This window comes from Zingiber officinale, chromosome 7B, assembly GCF_018446385.1.
Source record: "Zingiber officinale cultivar Zhangliang chromosome 7B, Zo_v1.1, whole genome shotgun sequence".
Taxonomy (NCBI): Eukaryota; Viridiplantae; Streptophyta; class Magnoliopsida; order Zingiberales; family Zingiberaceae; genus Zingiber; species Zingiber officinale.
In genome coordinates this window covers 25060184-25082005 of record NC_055999.1, presented here as the reverse complement: position 1 = coordinate 25082005, position 21822 = coordinate 25060184, and the positions used below count along the sequence as shown (strand labels likewise).

Genomic DNA, 21822 nt, shown 5'->3' with positions numbered 1-21822 from the left:
TAAGGCGCTTTCAAGCTACAGTAACTTCTGCTACAGTAACTTTCTGCTACAGTAATTTCCAGCTTCTTTTGACTCCTTTTCTTCTTCGCTTTAGCTTCCGAAGCTCCGTTCTTTTGGGTGATTGTGGCCAACCGGAATAGGGCTCACCCGAACCCAATTCCCGGCCTTCTCCTCGAGCAGTCTTCCGTCCCGGCTTAACGTCTCTCGAACGCCGCGCACGCTCTTCACGCCCACAGGAGTACTCTTCCGCAGCTCTCTCGTCTTTCGGACGCACCGAGCCCGTCGGCTCCCTTCCCGTGCCGTCCTTCTCGCTAGCTGCGTCTTCCGCTCAACTTCCTGTGCTCCTAAGCTCCTGCACACTCAGACACAGGGATCAAACACAGCAGGACCTAACCAACTTGGTTGATTACATCAAAACTACCACGGGGTCCAACAATCTCCCCCTTTTTGATGTGCATCAACCCAAGTTCAAGTTAGGGTTAAAAATAGACAAAAAACAGTAATTTTAAAGAAAAATTACTAAACTAACAAGTTAAGAATAATTTTTGCAATTAGTAAAATTGCAACATTTTTTTAAAAAAATAAATTTTAAGTTTTCTCTAACTCTCCCTAAACTTGTACTTTTCTCTCCCCCTTTGATCATAGCAAAAATGGGGTCTTAAGAATATTCAAGTAAGATTGAAGTTTTTTGAAAATTTTCTAAGTTAAAAATGAATTTTGAAAAAAAATTGCTAAGTTAAAATAAATTTTTCCAAAAAAAAATTTCTAAGTCAAAATTTTGAATTTTCAGAAAAAATTTTCTACCTCAATATGAATTATTTTAAAAAAAATTTCTAAGTTAAAATGAATTTTTCACCAAAAAAATTCTAAGTCAAATTTTTGAATTTTCAGAAAAAATTTTCTAAGTCAATAAAAAAAATTTCTAAGTCAAATTAAATTTTTTTTTTAATTTTCACAATCTGACTTTTTAGAATTTTAAAAAGATTTAAAAACTTTTAAAGCATTATTTGTTTCTAGTTTAATGTATTTTCAGAAAGTTAATTAAACATTTTCTTTCAATATTTTAGCTTCCAGGTCGTGGCGAGGCACTAGACCTTCTTGGTTATTGGAGCAACAACCACTTCCTTAGACAAAGCTTCCATAAAGAATTTCAATGTTTAATTTTCTCACTTTAAGCTTTTAATTTTTGAAAAATTAATTAAGCACAGATTTTGGAACCCAATAGAGGTTCCTTCCTACAGGATTATTCAAAAATCTAGGGGGTACATAGTTTCTTGGTATTTTTCTAAGTTGACCTTGATGCTTCCTTATATACCAATTTAATTTACCATAAATTCTAATTTTTGACTTTGAAAATTTCTTTAAGCATGCATCATTTTCCAATTTTTCAATTTCTAATTTTAAATTTTCATTCTCTGATTTTAGATGATCATACATTTCTAACGGGCATGCTCTTGCTAAGTTCAACTTTAGTTCAGCATTCTCTTTTTCTAATTGATCTAACTCTTTAGAAAGAGACTTGATAAATTTGAAAGATTGAGTTGAGGTTAGATTGCGTACCTTACTTACCTGGTCTGGTGACGCTCCCCCTTCACTGCTGCTTTCTTCTGACGTTCCTCCCCCTTCGTCGATGCTCATCTCTGAGCTAGACGTTTCTTGTTGCTGATGGTTGGCCATCAGTGCTAGTCCCGAGAATTCTTCGACTTCCGATTCGGAGGATGACGAATCATCCCACGTTGCCTTTAGGTTCTTGTGTTTGGAGGGTTCTGGCTTCTTGTATTTTGGCTTTTCCTTTTCTTTCTCCTTTCTCTTTAGCTTTGGGCAGTCATCTTTGATGTGCCCCTCTTCGTTGCAGTTGTAACAGCGAACCGTCCTCTTCTTTCGATGATGCCTCTGCGATTTAAATTTGTTAGTACTAAAAAACTTATTGAAACGTCTTACGTCGACTGAGGCTTCGGAGTCAGAACTGTTCAGCTTTGCCTTTAAGGCAATGTTCTGACTTGTCTTCTCTGCTCCGTTGGGTTCTGAAACTCGAGATTCGTGAAGTTCAAAAGTGGAAAATAATTGTTCTAAAGTACTTACCTCGAGGTCCTTAGAGATGTACCATTCCGGAGGCCCATTCCGGAGTTTTCGGGAAGGCATTGAGCGCGTATCGGATGGAATCCCGGTTGGTTACCTCTTCTCCAAGGTTCGTTAGTTGCGTTATTAGCTCCTTGATTCTCGCTTGGAGTTGCGCTACCTTCTCGCCTTGGTTCATCCGGAGGTTCGTTAACTGGTTCCGGAGGATGTCGCGCTTCGCTAGCTTCGCTTCGGAAGTACCTTCGTGTAGCTCCAGGAATTTTTCCCAGAGATCTTTCGTTGAGTCGTAGCTTCCGATCCGATTTACTTCTTGTGGTGGCAGCACACTAAGCAGGTGGAACTCCGCCTTTCCGTTAGCGACGAAATCGGCTTGCTCCTTCTTGCTCCATGTGTTTTCTTCTTTGTCTTTCGGCGCTGCAAAACCATATTTCATTGTAATAAGAATATCAAAATCCGTTTTAAAAAATACCTCCATTTTGCGCTTCCATGTGGCGAAGTCTCCGTCGAACTTCGGGGGATGGATTTTAGCTCCGGCCATCGTCTTGATCGTAGTGCTTCAGTTGGCGGTTAATCCTTCTGAGGCGATCAGGCTCTGATACCACTTGTTGGTGCAGCGGAGGCCGGCAAGAGGGGGTGAATTGCTGAAAACAAAAAGTAACTATACCCTCCTCGTACTTTCAACTCAGTTAGTGCAATAGTTAACAAAATAATAAAACAGTAAAAGAAAGACACAGAAGAATTAACCTGGTTACAACCAAGGAGGTTGTTAATCCAGGACAGTAGAAGCGCACTAAAAGAAACTCTCCTTTGCTGAAGGCGGAGAAGCCTTTTACACTTTCAAAAGCTCAGAACTATTGCTAGGAAACACTACAGATTGAATGCTTGAGTTGTTGTTGAATTCCTAGCTCCAGGGGCCTTTATATAGGCCCTGGAAATCTTATCCCGAGAGTCCAAGGCGCCTCAGCGGGGTTGGCGCCTCGTGATCGTGGATAAAACTTTATCCATGCAACGTCAATCATCAAGGCGCCTTGAACAGGCTTGAAGGCGCCTTCAAGCTTGTTTAAGGCGCCTTCAAGCTACGGTAACTTTCTGCTACAGTAATTTCCAGCCTCTTTTGACTCCTTTTCTTCTTCGCTTTAGCTTCCGAAGCTCCGTTCTTTTGGGTGATTGCGGCCAACCGGAATAGGGCTCACCAGAACCCAATTCCCGGCCTTCTCCTCGAGCAGCCTTCCGTCCCGGCTTAACGTCCCTCGAACGCCGCGCACGCTCTTCACGCCCACCGGAGTACTCTTCCGCAGCTCTCTTGTCCTTCGGACGCACCGAGCCCGTCGGCTCCCTTCCCGTGCCATCCTTCTCGCTAGCTGCGTCTTCCGCTCGACTTCCTATGCTCCTAAGCTCCTGCACACTCAGACACAGGGATCAAACACAGCATGACCCAACCAACTTGGTTGATCACATCAAAACTACCACGGGGTCCAACAGTCAGGCCAAAGTTTTGAACTAGTGATTACTAGTAAGTAGTTCAGACCTAACCTCTATTCATGGTCAACTTATATGGCATAAAGGTAATTTGCTCGTTCGATTTCTAGCTATTAGGGTAGATGATGTCTAAGATAAGAGGGAGTGCATATTCAAATGCATCAAATTTTGACCTAAGATTTTATACGATAATGAAAATTTTATATGATAATATTTCATTGTCTGCTTAGCAGGATGATATCGGAGAAACATTACAGATTATTTTGTCTGCATGATTAAAAATAGGAATAATTATATATATAGTTTGGTATTGTTATTTTTTTTATATTTTTATAAGTATTGTTGATTCATTTATATTAATAATAAAATGGAAAAATTAAAACAATAAAGAAATCATAGAAACATTTTAATAAAACTTATAAACAAACAATACTTCATTCCAAAAGAAAGATTAAAATTTTCTCAAAGTAAAATTTTTCGCGAAGAAGGTCGAGATACTAAAATTTACATGTGCTACAGCGGAGATAAATCATATTTTATGATAAGTGATAATCTCACCTGTACTACGCGTACTGCATTCAAGTCGCGGTACTACTCTCGAGTACTCTGTCCGCTGAGCCTCCGAAGCATTGCTTTCTTATTCAATTCCGCTCCTTCTGACGCTCTCCTCTCGCCATCTGCCCGCCTACCAGATGGCCGGGAAATTCGACCACCCCGACAAAGTGCCACATGGATGCTGCTACGGCACCTCAACTTTTCCCAGGGTTAGTTTCTGGAGTTCTTCTAATGTACCTTCCTCGCAGCCTTACTTTTGGATTTTGTTTTCGTTCGATCCGTAAATGTTAAGTGAAGCTTCTCTACGCTTTCGTGTTTTGGGTCGAAGAACTAGGGCTGAGCTGTGTCTTCTCGATCCTCCATTCGTACGGGACGGAGAATTTTTGATGTATGCATCTTCTTTCTTTTCTTGTTATTTTGAAGAATTGCTATTTAACGGGCTGTTGCTTGCCGCTGATCATCTTATATTTCTTTTGGCGTTTTAGTTCTAAGTCTTGTTGGATATTTGCATATTTTTTACGTCTTAAGTTGTATTAAGTTGGAGAGACTGACTTTATTTCTTCTTCTTGCTTACAGTTTTTCTGTTTCTCTGATCTCTTTGTTTGGCTGAGATTTAAGATTAAATACACTCGCAACATCTTCCTCAAGAAAGGAAAAACAAAAGGAAAAACAAGAGAAATGAAATAGTTTAAGTAAAATTGGTATTTTTTTTCCCATTCTATTTCATTTATTATTATTATTTTTTACTTTAATGGAAAATGAAAGAAGAGAAATATTCTCACTTACTTGTTCGTGTTTAAGGTTCTTTTCAGCCCAATTTGAGCATGCATAAGTAGGGGGAATGGAGGAAATTAAATCCCTTCCTCTTCTCTATTACTTTTGAACTGAACAGTGACATCAATAATTTTATTTCTTCTTATTTTCATCTTAGTTTTTTTTTGTCCCAGTAACAAGTGTTGTGAACGTTCTGATAGAACATGAATTTTCTCTTAATCTCATAAATTTTAGGAACGAAATAAGAACTTGAATAGAGAAAAGATAAGAACATATGAGCATGGATTTTTGTTTCATTGAGAACATGACATAAGAAAGTAAATACATAAATATAATGACAAAGAACTTGATTGAAGAGCCATATCTTTGTCCTTTAGCATCATCTAGAAGATCCTAAGGAAGAAAAAACGGAAGCAAACAGAGTTTCTTATTAATGGGGAACAAGAAATTAGGTCAAGATGATACCCTAAACTCTTCGGGGCCTCTCCTTTATATAGGAATCCAATCCATTATCAACCCATAGATAATAATGGATTGGGCTAAAGGGTTCTACACATAAATTTATATCCAATAATCCGAAACCCAATAACCTTAAGTTAGATCACATAATGAATTTTGGTATCGCAAGTCTCTTAAATCACATGTGAGCCCATCTTAAGGGATATTAAATCCAACAATCTCCAACTTGGGCTATATGTGATTATAGACACGAATGCAACTTTAGTTGATATCATACTTTATGGGTACAAGATACCTCTTAAACAATTTGGCCCATTAACTTCATTGGTATAAGACTAAAGAGGTTATAACTACTGTATATGATTGTAACAAGCCCCAACAGTAATCACAATACCAATGTCATTAATGACATAGATCAAGATGCGGATGTGTAGAGTGGAAATTACATGAAATGTGATAAATACATGTCAATTTTCAACTGGTTCTAAGGGACCCAAAATTGTTTGATCATATTTACAAATACTATATGCTAAACTGCAATAGCAAATTATGATTTAAACCTTATGATTCCTAAATGGAATCTATATCATATTTACAAATATCAAATGTTAAATATCAACAGTAAATCATGATATTGTATTTCAGAGTGTCCAACAAACAAATAAAATCCTATTAATGTTTTGAACTTTAAGTACGTATAATAATCAAAATAAAATATTTTTCTTTATTATCAAATATAGAGCAATAAATACAAACTCCCACTAGATGAGTTTTTCTTCTATAAGGTTTCCTATATCCACAACATGCATATGAAACACCTTAGGCACCAAACCTTTAGTGAGTGGATCGGCCAACATAGAATCTGTGTTGATGTGCTCTACCATGATTTGACAACTTTGAACTCTTTCTTTAACCTCTAGAAACTTGATGTCGATGTGCTTGGACTTCGAGGAACTGCGGTTGTTCTTGGCATAAAGTTCTGCAGCTTTATTATTACAGTAGATCCTCAGTGGTATGTCAATGTCATCACTGATTTGTAACGCTGTGATTAAGTTCCGCAACCAAATCCCATGATTGGATGCTTCGTAATATTCCATTAACTCTGCCTCCATAGTAAAAGTAACTATTATCGTTTGCTTGACACTCTTCCAAAATATAGTTCCTCTAGCCAATATGAAAACATAGCCTGAAGTGAACCTCCTGCTGTCCAAACATTCAGCAAAATCAGAGTCTGAATATCTAATCACCTCCAAGTGATTTGATCTTCGATACGTGAGCATATGTCCTTTAATTCTTTGCAAATACCGCATCACTCTTTTAACCGCTTTCCAGTGTGATGGTCTTGGGTTGCTAACATATCTGCCTAACATCTCCACTATAAATGCTATATCTGGTCGAGTTCAAACTTGTGCATACATGAGACTTCCCACTGCCGACGCATATGAGAATCGTTCCATCTTCTTTATTTTAAGTTCAAACACACTGCTGCATGCTGAACTTGTCACCTCTTGACACAGGTAGGTGTACAGTTCTGCATACTATACTGTTGCGCAAAGACGGGGCAACACCTCTCAACCTCTAACGTGCGGAAGAAAAGGAAGAGAAAAAGAGATCACGCGGAGCAACAAGACAAAGACGCACAAAAGGAAAGCAAACACGAGAAAGGAGAAGAAGAGAAAGAAGAAGAGTTACTGTGGTTCGGCGACGTGCCTACTCCACAAAAGCGGCCGGAGTTTTATTAGAATTCTCTCTACACAAGAGAATTATATCAAATAATTCTTGTGATTGTTGTTGTTATACAATAGGTTTACAATGATCTTTATAAATAATACATAAACCCTAGACTCGGTAAAATTGTAACAGCATGTTATTATGAAAAATCGCAATAGAATTCTGTTATGAAAAATCATAATAGAATTCTGTTATGAAAAATCATAATAGAATTCTGTTATATAAAATCGTAACAGAATTTTATTACGAAAAATCGTAACAGATTTTTCTTTCATAGCATCCATCGCATTGACATTCATCTAAATATGAGACACTCGTCAACAATCTCCACCTTGGCGAATATTCACCCCTTTAAAGAACACGAGTATCTGAATAAAGCCCCATCTGGATTTTTGGGTCTGGGCTTCCTTCCTTTAACATCTAGAGATATGGATTAAGTTCAAGCAAAACTTCTCTGTGGTCATTGACTTTGTCAGCATGTCTACAACATTGTTTGCAGTGTGAACATTCTCAAGTTGAATTTTCCTGGAAGCAATCAACTCTCTGATCTTGTGAAACCTCACATCAATGTGCTTGATTCTCGCATGATACACCTGATTCTTCATCAAATAGATAGCACTTTGACTATCGCATAACAACTTGACTCCACATTGCTGAACACCCAGTTCTCTGACCAACTTGTAAGCCATAAAACTTCCTTCGCTGCTTTAGCTACTGCCATGTACTCCGACTCCGTAGTAGACAATGCAACAATAGATTGTATCATAGATTTCCAACAAATAGGTCCTCCTGCCATAGTGAACACGTATCCTGTAGTAGACCTCCTGTTATCTAAATCTCCTACATAGTCCGCATCTACGTACCCAGCAACTGAAGGATCTTCCGGTTGTCTACTGAACATGATGCCATAATCAATTGTATTTCTCAAGTATCTGAAAATTCACTTCACTGCATCCCAATGTGGTCGACTAGGATTTGAGAGAAACTTGCTTACCATACTAACTGCTTGCGCCAAATCTAATCTCGTGCTCACCATAACATACATCAGACGACCAACTGCACTGGCATAAGGAACCTTTGACATCTCTTGGATCTTGTCATCCGTTTTTAGATATTGTGTACTGGATAACTTGAAGTGATGCGCCAGGGATGAATTATTACAAAACATTCCGTCAAATAAATAATTTAATAGGAGGTGATCTAAATGAGCGTGTCCAAGTGAAAAATAAGGAATATGAGAGGGTACATGGGGTTATGGGTTTGGAACGAGAAATGAAGAAAGGGAAAACTATATTAGATTTTGTGATAGACCGTATGTTAGCTAATACGTTTTTTAAGAAAAAAGAAGAATACTTAGTCACGTTCAAAAGTGAGAATAATAAATCGTAAATTGACTTTCTTATGATTAAAAAAAGATAAAAAAATTTGTAAAGATTGTAAGGTCATCCCGGAGAAAACTTAACTATCCAATAGATTAGTAGTGTTGGATATGTGTCTCAGGCATAGTATCAATAGAAAGAAAATATATATGACTCATACAATTAAACAGAAGTTAAAGGATGTGAAGTAAAATATATTTAAGGAGAAGGTAAGAGTACCAGCATTAAGTGAAATATATGGTGACTCTAATATAATATGGGATAAGACGATATCAAAGTTGAAAATAGTAGCTAAAAGTGTACTCGGTGAGTCAAAGAGATATGCACTTCTAAGTAAGGAATCTTGGTGGTGGAATGAGAAAATACAAGAGAAAGTTAAGGAAAAACGAACCACTTATAATGAATTATATATTTGTAAGAATGAGAAAACTTAAAAAAATATACAATAGCAAAAAAAGAGGCTAAGAAACTAATGAATGATGTAAAGAATGAAACTTTTGAACAATTATATCAAATATTGGATTCAAAAGAAGGGGAAAGAGTCATTTATAAAATAGTTAAAGTGAGAGAGCGGAAAATAAAAGATCTTATGTAAATAAATGTGTTAAAGATGAATATAATAAGGTACTAGTAAATGATAGAGAAATAAAAGAGCGGTGGATATTTTTATCAACTTTTTAATGAGGGTTTGATTAACTTAGATAATTTAAGTAGGTCAAATGAATATAAAAATTTAAATTTTTATCATAGAATTCCAACTTCAAAAGTAGAACAAACTTTAAATAGGATGCAGAATGGAAAAGCCGTTGGATCATATGATATTCCGATAGAGATATGGAAGTGTTTAAGGAAACAATGTATTGAATGTCTTATAAATTAATTAACATAATATTGAAAATGAAAAAAATATATGATCAATGGAGGGTAAGTACTCTAGTTCCCTTATATAAGAACAAGGGAGACGTATAAAATTGTGCAAACTATAAGGGTATTAAACTAATTAGTCATACCATGAAACTTTGGAAAAAAAGTAATAGAAAAAAGATTAAGGAAGGTGACCACAATGACCGAAAATCAATTTGGGTTCATGCCTGGAAGGTTGACAATAGAAGCTATATATCTTCTTAGATAACTAATTGAAAAATATCATGAGCAAAAACAAGATCTACACATGATATTCATTGACTTAGAAAAAACTTATGATAGTCTCATAAATTATATGGAGAATTTTAGAAAAGAGAGGTGTTAGCATAATATATATTAAACTAATTAAGGATATGTACGAGGATATAATGACTAGAGTAAAGACTTCAGGTAGAGTAACTGAAGCATTTTTAATAAAAATAAGGTTTCATCAAGGATTAGCTCTAAGTCCCTATTTTTTTACACTAATTATGGACAAATTCACTGGACACATTCAAGACATAGTACTGTTGTGCATATTATTTGCAGATGATATTATTTTGATAGATGAAACACGTGAATGAGTAAATGCTAAACTAGAATCTTGACGGGAAACCCTAGAAGGGAAAGACTTTATGCTTAGTAGAATATAAACAGAATATATGGAATTTAAGTTTAGCAATATTAGACGTAATGAAACAATTGTTAAGATAGGAGATGACGAGTTATCCGAAACCGAGAGGTTTAAATATTTAGAATCATTTTTGTAAAACGATGGAGGGATTGAAAGAGATGTCTTATATAGAATATAAGCATGATGGTTGAAATGGTGATGAGCGTCAGGTGTTTTATTTGACTGTAAAGTACCTTTAAAACTTAAAGGAAAGTTCTACAAAATCGCAGTTAGACTGCTATATTGTTTAAAGCTGAATGTTGAACTGACTTGAGCACATGACCAGAAGATGCGAGTTACAGAGATGAGAATATTAAGGTGAATGTATGGACATATGAGAATGGACAGAATAAGAAATGAGAGCATTAGAGAGAAAGTCGGAGTTGTATCTATTGAGGGAAAACTCTGAGAGACACGTTTAAGATGGTACAAACATGTACTTAGATGACCAATAAATCATAAATGCTCCAGTTAGGCAATGTGAAACTATGACAAACACACATATTAAACGAGGAAGAGGAAGACCAAAAAAGACTTGGTTAGCAACAATAAAACAGGATAAAATTTATTTAAGTATAGATGATGATATAGTAGGAGATAGATCTCGATAGCATAAAATGATCCATATAGCCGACCCCACCTAATGAGATAAAGCTTGGTTGTTGTTGTTGTTGTTGAATTGTAGAAGAAACAAGAATACTGGGTGGTAGATCATAGATGACATGCATAACCTTCTCTATAGGTACATTTCCTAGTAGGTGACAACTTTATGCATCTCTAACAACCTTTGCTACTTCACATGGATGATCAAATAGATTCCTTGGGTTTACATGAAGTTAGCCAAGAATTAAAGACAAATCAATCAGCTAAACAAATTTTGACTTTCTTGATATTGATCACTTAAAAAAAGTTGCTCTTACATTCTTTGTTTTTGTGTGGATCAAGTCCAGATAGATTCAATGGAAGCTATGTTTGTTAGTGTTATAACATCACCCAATTGGTACCTTTGGAACTAAAGGTATTTGGTCTGCAACAAAGAAACAGAAATCTTTTGGATTACATTCATATATTTCATATTCATTAGTCTTATGATCTTCTGATCATTTTCAATCTATTTCAGTTGATTCAAACAAACAATTAATTTTATTGGAAAGTTACATCCCTATGTTGGTAGGCTAGACCAATATAAGAGGTACTTCTACTGCAAAATCGATTCATATAAAGCAATCATACCTATAGGACTAAATATCCAATTGATGGAAACCTACCTGATGGATGTAATCAGTTTATTATATTTTCTCTTAAAATTTAAACCCTGCCTTATCATCTGATTACATTATTAATTCAAGGTTAGTGAGATATCAAAACCATATTCCATACAAGTTCATAATCTGACAGCTTTGGTCCCAATCATTTCCTAGTTGCTCTTCTTAAAAAGTGACATACTAATAAAAAACAACTTGATTGATCAGCCTCATAGACGAATGACTGGATCAGAGTGCATCAATTAAGGAAGATGGTTGTTGATTAACATCTTTCCAGTCAGCCCACAAGTTATAGCATCTCTTGGAATTTTCCCGACATATTCAATACCTTCTGCAAATATTACACCCATGCCCATATGCAGATGTGGTTCTATATGGCAGTGAAATGCCCAAACTCCAGGATTGTCTGTCACAAACCTTAATGCTGTCCAACCATAAGGAAAAATCACTACTGTGTTTCTGAGCGGAGGATTCTTGAGGTTAAACGTGGAAACATCCTTCTCTTGGAATCTTCCATCCCCATACCCTAGCACCCAGAAATCATGCCCGTGCAAATGCCATGGATGTATTTCACTCACGTTCTCTGCTATGGCATTTGCATTTTGAAGGATTACGTCAACTGTGCTGTTAAGTTGGAAGACATATGCATTGGTACTCTGCGTTGTATTTGGATTCTTGGCTGGTTTCATCACATCATAATCTGAGGAGAAGTTCTCTGGTGGTGGTTGAGGATCAAATGCATGCTTTATTTGAAATTTCATGGCTCCTAAATAAGGGGTGGTAGGAAGTGCTAAAGAGACGTTGTTGATAGCCCACTTAGTATAACCATCCAATTTGTTTTGTGTGTTGAGCAAAGCAATTCTCTTATTATGCTTTTGAGGGGGCCTTGGTGTGCCTTCCTTGGCGAGAATCTTGTACGTGAATGATTTGCTATGGGCATAGTCATTCCATACCGGTGTGACTGGGGGACTAGATTCTGGTAATTTTGACGGGGAATTAGGAAGGTAGTTTATGATAGATAAAGCAGGTTGTGTATTGGGTTTTCTTCCCCTAACTCCGACAGAAAGCCAGTAATTTGATGATGGGTTCTGGTTTGTAGTGATGAGTACTGAGTAGCTTTCACCCGAATATATGTCCATATCATCCACACTGAATGGTTCCACATAATTGCCATCTGCTTCCACCACTGTCATCTTGTGATTCTGAAAACAAGAGAAATGCCAACTGTGACATGGAATATGATAGATGATTTTGAATCACAATATATAATTTCCTATACATTTTTCATTTCTATATCCAATTATGTCCTTTATGAAGTGGTGTTTCTACTAATCAGCTGCTTTTTCTTGCTAATCGGTGGCTTTCCCATGAAATTTCAAATGAACAAAGAGACGGAAATTAATCACCCAGATGATTCTAGATAGTTACTTACTCCAATGGCCAGGTTTAGTGAAGCCAGTGAGGTAGTGCTTGCAATTCGCAGCCTGTATGTCTTGTTTGGAAGAACTTGGAGCACAACAGGTTCACAGTCTTTTGTTAACTTGCATGTGCTGGATCCTTGGATAAGATGTGCGGCCAGGGAACAGTTGTACTGCCCTCTGCCATTGATCAATAGACTCTGCACCCAAACAAGAAGCCAAAATTAGGGATGGACACAAGTCCCATGATTTTGAGCTGGAAACTTTTATAGTTTACTTTTAAAACTTTTTTCTTTTCTTTAGCTAGCTCAGGCCACAAAGACAGGAACTACTCTGATTTATTTATTTATTTATTTATTTTTATATGGCAGTTCGTTCTCTTTCTTCCAAGTTATTCATCCCATGTGACCTTTTCTTGATGCCTATTTCTTGGTTGCAGCTGGGCTGCAGAAATCTTTGACATCTTGTGCCACCTCACTTCAGATTACCGGAGCAATTACCGGTCAGTAAGCTTAAGAATATATATTTAATTGGCCACATGCATTTGTTCATTAAACTATTGCCAATCTTATTGTTGGTAGATTCCATATCTGGACAGCTGGAGAAGCTCTATCAGCTCCTCTGAAAGCAGCTAGCTTTTCCACCTCCAGCTATGGCCATTCTTAAACAATGAAGGCTGTTTAACAATTTTACATGTGTGAATATTCTCTTATATAATAGAAAAAAAATATTAAAAGGGTGTCTCGTATTTTGTTATCTTCAAAAGGCCACTCATCTTATTTTTCTATCTAGGTTAAAACTTCTACAATATGCTCAAAATTTTGGTTAAAATTATTTAATGTTAAAACTTCTATAACATGCTCAAAACTGCTAAGTGGATATGTTAAAACGGTTATAAATAAAACAATTAGCTAAAATTATTTGGAGCAGTGAGGGCACAAAGTTATTTTAGAAATAAAAAAATAGAATAAGGGTCTTTTATATATATATATATATATATATATATATATATATATATATATATATGTTTTAACATAGAGTACCTTCTTGTGATAAAACGGATAGTTTCTTTTTTTCTTTAAGAGCATCCGTAACGTTAATGCGTTATAACATTCATCATCTCATCAAAAGATATGAGACACACTTTCACATATTCATTATAACAACATATTTCTTTCACTCACATCTCTTTTAACATTAATATGGACCCCATCATCCACTTATTCATCCCTTTTATTAATTTTTTAAATAATATTAAAAATTTTATAATTTAAAAAAGGAAAAAAAAATATTAAAAAAGTAAGAGAGAGTGTATTCAAAAATGTTTAAACCTTTGAGCACTCTCTTTCCTTTCTCTAATACTCACTCACAATGAAAAAAGGTGTTAAATGGGTGTTATATTATAACACCCATTTAACATATACAATAATGCTCTAAGAAAGAACTAGTCAGAACAGTACTGCAAATTACTGTTTTTTTCTTTTCTGAGCACTGTTAACGAGGCTACAACATGACAACGTGCCAGCCATGGAAACCTGTTATTGTAACCTGATTTCAAAGGGAGCGTGAAGTTGTCACGACTCACTAGGTAGAATGGTGGACCAGTAACCTACTTGTTCAAATTACCCTTTTTATTTTATCTAATTAATACTAACGTCCACTTTGGTACACTGGATGCATGAAATTTATCAAAATGGATACTCTCTACTAAAGTCATTTCCTCCCTTCCTTGTGACTCGTGGCCTAGTGGATGATCACTTCTCCATGTTTGGTTAAAGTAGGAGCTAACTCTTTAGTAGGAAGAGTTTGGTCACAGAGCTGTTCGTTCTATGTGATTTTTAAATTCTTACAATTGAAGAAAATTAGTAAAGGAGACAGAAACTCGTGGTTAGCCTCAATCTTTTTTACCCTTTTCTAAGCATTAGTTCTTTTTCGTGTACTATATATATATATATTAAAACGGTTACTTAATAAATTCAGTATCTTACTACATAACTTCAAACCTAATATAATTTTTTATTTATTTTTCTTTAGATTCTAGCACAACTATGTCTTTTCCCTCTGTCCTTGGAAACCTATGGTGCTGTCCTAATGTTTGAAACAAAAGAAACTTGAGCTCATCACTTACTTGGGGTTCTCCAATCCATTTCATGGGTCTGGAAGAGAGTCCAACCATCTGATCATAAATGCTCTTATGATACCAATCACTGAGAAGTAGATTGAACTCTCCATTATAGTGGAATGGCTCCTCTTCACCATCAGCCACATCAACTATGAGAGAACCATACAGCCCTGCAGCTCTCTGCATCCCATAATGTCCATGGTAGAAATATGTGCCAGCCTGCGTCCAAGTCCGGAAAGGAAAGGAAAGGGAAAAAAGTGCATCAATAGTTGCATTTGTCATTCCACTTTCTCTAATAGAAAAAAAGTATAACCTTGTCGACTTCAAATGCGTAGTTAAAAGTCTCCTCAGGATTGATTGCGCATTGTGAGATGGAGGCAGTGCCATCAGCCCAAGGTGTTCCTTGCTGTTATGAACACAAAGAAAACGAGGAATGAAATTTCTCGAGGTGTAGTGGAAAATTAATTTGTAGCCTTGTCCATGTCAAAGTGGTTTCTTCTTTAATTCTGTATAACAACTCCCTAGTGGACCTTCTAACGTAAGCGTGTTATTTAGCTTTAGACTCTTTAGTGGTGAGTTTGAGTTGGGGATGCTGCTGGTTAAGCATGGACTACCTGTCTGATACCGTGCCAGTGGATGACAACTCCTTCGGTGTCGAGAGTATTCTTCAGCTTGAGATGGATCGTGTCGCCGGCCTTGGCGCGGATGGTCGGGCCTGGGAACTGGCCGTTGATTGCCATCACGAGTTTCTCTTCGCAGTCCGGCGATGCGTATACATAACCCACCTCCCATTCGAATTGCCAGACCTTGGCTTGGCAGGCGGTGTGCGAAAGAAGTGAAACGATCCAAGCGATGAACAAGAGGGAGGTCTTCGCCATATGCATTTGTGGTTGGGAGGGAAATCAAAAAAGTGTGAAGAAGAGAGGAAGCACAAATAGCATAAAGTCTGGTTTGAAGTGAGCAGGACAAGCCCTTTTTTTATAGGGGAGGAAAAGGAAAAAGGTGATGGAAGCACTATCACTTGAATATTGTGAGATTTGGTCGTGGGTAAATTTTTTGTGGGCAAAATCAAAAGGTTGATTTTATTTATTTATTTTTTTACTCCTGGACAATAGTGCAATAGAATCCTGTCTGAGTTCTCAGGTATCTAGGCATAGAAATTGAGTCTCAACTTTAACCAATTTAATAGATAAAATTTTCTTAATCAACGGTTAACTTAAATATTGCATTGATGGATTGTTCATTATTAGTGTTTTCTAATTATCTGAGTAGTTGGTAAAAAATTTTCTATTGAGGTTTAATTGAAATCTTATCTTGAAAGATTTAGTAAAAATTATAGGGTTAAAAGGATGTAGGATATCTTTATTAGAATGAGATCTTTTGGGTAGAGTCCAAAAGTAAAGTTATGAGGGCCTAGGCCCAAAATGGACAATATCATGTTATTGTGGAGATATATGGACATCCTTTGGGCACAACAAATAGTATCAGAGTCATGGTCCAGACCAGATGCAATGTGGGGTGACCTTGAACGAAGTTGAGGGTAGGCTCGGAGCTGGTTATGAGTGACCGAATGCTTGTGTGGGGTTCGGAGTAGGTCAGGGTGATCAGATGCTCAAGGGGAGGCTCGGAGCAGGTCAGGATAACTGGATACTTGTGGGGAGGCCTGGAGCAGGTTAGGGTGACCAGATGCTCGCGGAGGCGAATAGGTCAGGGTGACTGGATGCTCGTAGGGAGGCCCGAAGCATGTTAAGGTGATCGAATGCTCGCGGGGAGGCCCGGAGTAGGTTAAGATGACTGGATGCGGATGCTTGTGGGGAGGCCCAGAGCAGGTCAAGGTGACCAGATGCTCGCGGAGAGACTCAGACTATAAGAGTAATTGTGATCCTTCGTTTGAGGGGAAGATTGTTGGGGTTCAATCAAATTCCCATATTGGAAAGCTTTGGTAAAGATCATAGAATTAAAAGGATGTAAGATATCTTCATTGACATGAGAGCTTTTGGGGAGAGTCTAAGAGCAAAGTCATGAGAACCTAGGTCCCAAATAAATAATATTATTTTATTATGGAGATATGTGGACATCCTTTTAGCATAACATTTTCGTGAGACTAAATTAGTCACTTCACTTATTTTTATTATTGTCAAAGGAGATTTTGAAAAAAAAAAAAAAAAAACTAAAATGCCCTCTCATTTTATTTCTTATTCAAAAATATCTTGTTCCACATTGTTATAATGGTTTTTTACTGAGCCACGTACATAAATTTGTAAAATACCTATTTTATATAGGGAAGTTTCAAAATGATGATGTATCTATTTTCGATTTTACTTTTACCAATCGATTAGTGTTATGGAGCAATTGAATCGATTTGGTTATATATCAGTCCAATGAATTTTGAAATCAGTCGAATTGATTTGTTTTTTTCTTAATTTTAGTTTGGGTTTTAAAATTAAAATCGATTTTAGATTAAATTGGTTGATAGATCAAACGATCTCGGATTGAAATGAAACTAGTTTCTATGTGTTTGTCTATATCTCTTGATTATATCCATGCCCTCAAATGTCAATTTGACGTTTGGTACATCAATCGATTTTGCCTAAAATTGACTGATGGACCAATAACCTCGGATCGACATGAAACACGTTCTTATATGTTCGTCTACATCTCCTGATTATATCTATGCTCTCAAACTTTAATTTAACCAAATATATTAAGAGCAATAATTTTTTGAACATAAATATATTTGAAAATTTTAATTCGTGTTCAAAAAAATATTATTTTCAATATATTGGGTCAAATTGAAGTTTGAGAGAAATGAATATAATCAGGAGAGGTAGACGAACATATAAAAACTTGTTCCATGTTAATCCGAGGTCATTTGATCCATCAGTCGATTTTGCCCAAAATCGACTGATGGACCAAATGATCTCGAATTTACATGAAACAAGTTTTTATATATTCGTATACCTCTTTTGATTATATCTATGTCCTCAAACTTCAATTTGAACTAATATATTGAGAGTAATAATTTGTTGAATATAAATATATTTGAAAAATTTAATTCGTGTTCATAAAATTATTGTTCTCAATATATTAGGTCAAATTGAAGTTTGAAGGCATGAATATAATCAGGAGAACTAATCAAATATATAGGATCTAGTTTCATATCAATTTAAGATCGTTTGAACTATCAGTCGATTTTGAATACGAATTAAATTTTTTTAATATTTTTTATTTTAAAAAATTATTGCTCTCAGTATATTTAGTTAAATTGATATTTGAGACTATGGATATAATTAGGAGAACTAGTCGAACACATAGAATCTAGTTTCATGTCAATTTGAGGTCATTTGGTCCATTAGCCGATTTTGCTTCATGTCAATCCGAGGTCATTTGGTCCATCAGCCGGTTTTGGATAAAATCGACTGATAGACCAAATGACCTCGGATTGATATGAAATTAGATTCTATGTGTTCGACTAATTCTCTTAATTATATCCATGTCCTCAAATATCAATTTAATCAAATATATTGAGAATAATATTTTTTTGAAATAAAAAATATTTAAAAATTTAATTCATCTCCAAAATTGACTAATGGACCAAATGACCTCGATTGACATGAAACACATTCTTATATGTTCGTTTATCTCTCTTGATTATATCTATGTTCTTAATTTCAATTTGACCCAATATATTGAGAGTAATAATTTTTTGAACACGAATATATTTGAAAAATTTAATTCATGTTAAAAAAAATATTGTTCTCAATATATTGGGTCAAATTAAAGTTTGAGGGCATGGATATAATCAAGAGAAGTAGATAAACATATAAGAACGTGTTTCATGTCAATCTGAAGTCATTTGATCCATCAGCCGATTTTGCCCAAAATCGATTAATGTACCAAACGCCAAATTGACATTTGAGGGCATGAATATAATCAAGAAAGATAGATGAACACATAAGAACTAGTTTCATATCAATCTGATGTCATTTGATCTATCAATCGATTTAATCTAAAATCAATTTTGATTTTAACTACTGATTTCAAAATTCATTTGACTGATTTAATTTAAAATTCAATGTTTCAATAAAGAACCAAATCGATTCGACTGTTTCATAACGCCAACCGACTGATAAGGATAAAATAAAAAATAGGTATATAATTTGTTATTTTAAAACTTCTCTATGTAAAATGAATATTTTATAAACTTATATACATGGTTTAGTAAAAAAATATTGTTATAATACTTTTGGCTAAAAGTATTACAGTGCGTCTACAACTCTAAATCCTAAGATTGGTCTAATAACATTAGTTAAAATTGTTCCAAGTTGATTAAAATTATTTTAACTTGAACAAAATTATTTTGATATTATTGTAATATTTTTGGTCAAATATATTATAAATTGTTACACATGTAATAGTTTGTATCAAAATTGCGATAACATATCTATAATCCTAAATCTTAGAATTACTTTAATGTTAGTTAAAATTGTTCTAACATTAGTTAAAATTATTTTATGGTCGTTAAAATCATTCATGTTGGTTAATATTATTCAATACTACTATAGTAGTTTTGTTATAATAATTTTGACTAATTTAGAAGTATTTTAATTAATATTAAAATGATTTTGATTAATTTTAAAATATTTTGTATTCAAGATTTAGGGTTTAAAGTTACGGATCCTTGTGACAATTTTGACCAAAATTGCTACTTACATATGTACATATAATGGAAGGTGAGCACATTAGCCTTGAATTCAAAAGCTAAAGGATTATTTTTTAAAAAATTTTAAAAACTATTTTAGGTGTAAATAGTAGTTATTAACTCAAACCGTTACATGTCCTTCTATTGGAACAAAAACGTAAAGTCGTCATCTTAACGATCATTCTAAAATGACTCTATACTTTTTGGAAGGAGATAAATTACAGAGATATTTATCCTAATACAGTTGTCCTTGGAAGATTAGACACCAAATGAAATATTTTATATTGATTTCAAAATTTATTGTGAGAACATAGAATAACTTTAAGAAGTTATAGGGAATATAAAAGGGAATAGAATGACTTTATGAAGTTTTAGTGAACTTGGGTGTTCATTTTTAAAATTTAGTTGGTTTAGATCTATATTATAATTTTGGTCAAAATTATTATATGATCTTCTAAGAGCATTTACATCAACTTCTCTAAATATAATTTTTTTCTTAGATTTTATATTTTATATAAAAAAAATCTTTGCATCAGCTATCTTATCTATTTTCTAAATTTAGATTTAATGAGTAGCATTTCTCTAAATTTAGAGAATAAAATCTATTCTATAAATATTAAAATATTATTTAATTTGAGAGAGAAAAATAAAAGGAATGAATTGGGTAATGAAAAATAGATATTCTATATGGAGAGAGACAAAAAATAAAAAAAATGGAAGAGAGAAGAAAATAAAAAAAATAAAGATAATGAAAATTTTAGGGTAGCTAATGTTATAGTAAAAAATGATTGTCTAAATTTAATAAAGTGGACAATTTATCCTAAATTTTAAATATATTATAGGGAAACTAAGAGCATCCATATCTCTTTCCTAAATACAAAATTTTACCTTAAATTTTATATTTTATATAAAAAATATTTATATCAGCTACCTTATCTATTCTCTAAATTTAGATTTTATGAATAGTATTTTTCTAAATTTAGAGAATAAAATTCATTCCTTAAATATTAAAATATTATTTAATTTGGGAGAGAGAAAAAATAAAGAGAGAAAAAATAAAAAGAATGAATTGGTAATGAAATGTAGATATTACAATTATAAAACGAAAAATTAATAAAAAATGGAAGAGAGAAGAAAATAATGAAAATTTTAGGATAGATATAGTGTGCAATAAAAAATTATTGTTTAAATTTAATGAGATGGATGATTTATTTTAAATTTTAAAAATATTATAGAGAAATTGATATGAATATTGGAATACTAAAAAAAATAACTACTTAGAAAGACTTTAGAGGTTTTAGAGAACACATTAAAAGGATTGTTTAAAATAACATTAAAGGTTCCAAAGAATACACAAAGGGTTTTTTTTAAATATATATTTTTAATCGTTTAGACCTATATAATACTTTTAGAATTACTTAAAAGACTCTAAAGAATATAATAAAAAGATCGTAACCAATAAAAAAAAGTGATCAACATTAAAAATGAAGGTATAGAATAAAAAAAAGTTTTGAGAAGCACAGTAGATTACTTGTTTGTAAAATTTGTAAGTTCATGTAATCAAAATTGTTAGATAATCTTGAAGAACGAACTCGAATAAAAATGATAAAATACAGTGAGTTTTAGGAGGGTCTAAATTATTATTTATTTTGACATTTCTATATATTTCGATTTATCTATTTTTTTTTGAACGACTATACAACCTTATAGGGCTTTAACAATGAAAATAACTATATGGAAAGTATAAAACTCTAAAATACAAATATTTTATTTTTTCTCTATTTTTAATAAGAGTAATGATAGAGGAGAGGAAAAAAATTCTTAAAAAAAAATTTAAGGATAGATAGATAAATTAATAAATTAATGACACATTATTTTCACTTTTATAGATTTCATTACTATATATGTCTATTTCTAATATTTTTTAGAAGATTTTTTCCTTTGTATATTATTTTCTTTTAACAAATTAAATTTTGAAAATTTTGGCAGACTATTTGTTTTTATAATAGGTAAATTAACAAACTATTTTTTATTTTAAGGTATCTTGCATGCTTTCTTGCATATTATGGGATTGAAATTTAGCGTGAAACATGTTTTGGAAAAATATAAAATGATATCAAAAGTAAATAATAATAATAATAATAATAATAATAATAATAATAATTTTTTAGAATAATTTTTCTAAACTAATAAACTTTTTGAGTAGGATGAGACTAAAAAGAACCTATTAAATTATATTTAGATTGAATTTAATTAAAATTCATTAATAACTTAAACGTTTTT

The 21822-nt window shown here is 33.9% G+C and overlaps 1 protein-coding gene across 1 annotated transcript; it reads right to left on the bottom strand.

Moving 5' to 3' along the window:
- Positions 1–11363: 11363 nt before the first annotated feature.
- Positions 11364–15816, bottom strand: LOC122005576 (L-ascorbate oxidase-like). Its single transcript, XM_042560658.1, has 5 exons — positions 15452–15816; positions 15151–15243; positions 14844–15056; positions 12730–12915; positions 11364–12499 (listed from the first exon to the last, which is right to left on the bottom strand). The coding sequence occupies exons 1-5, from the start codon at positions 15719–15721 to the stop codon at positions 11540–11542; spliced, it is 1722 nt and encodes a 573-aa protein (XP_042416592.1). The 5' UTR covers positions 15722–15816; the 3' UTR covers positions 11364–11539.
- Between the last annotated feature and the right edge of the window lie 6006 nt (positions 15817–21822).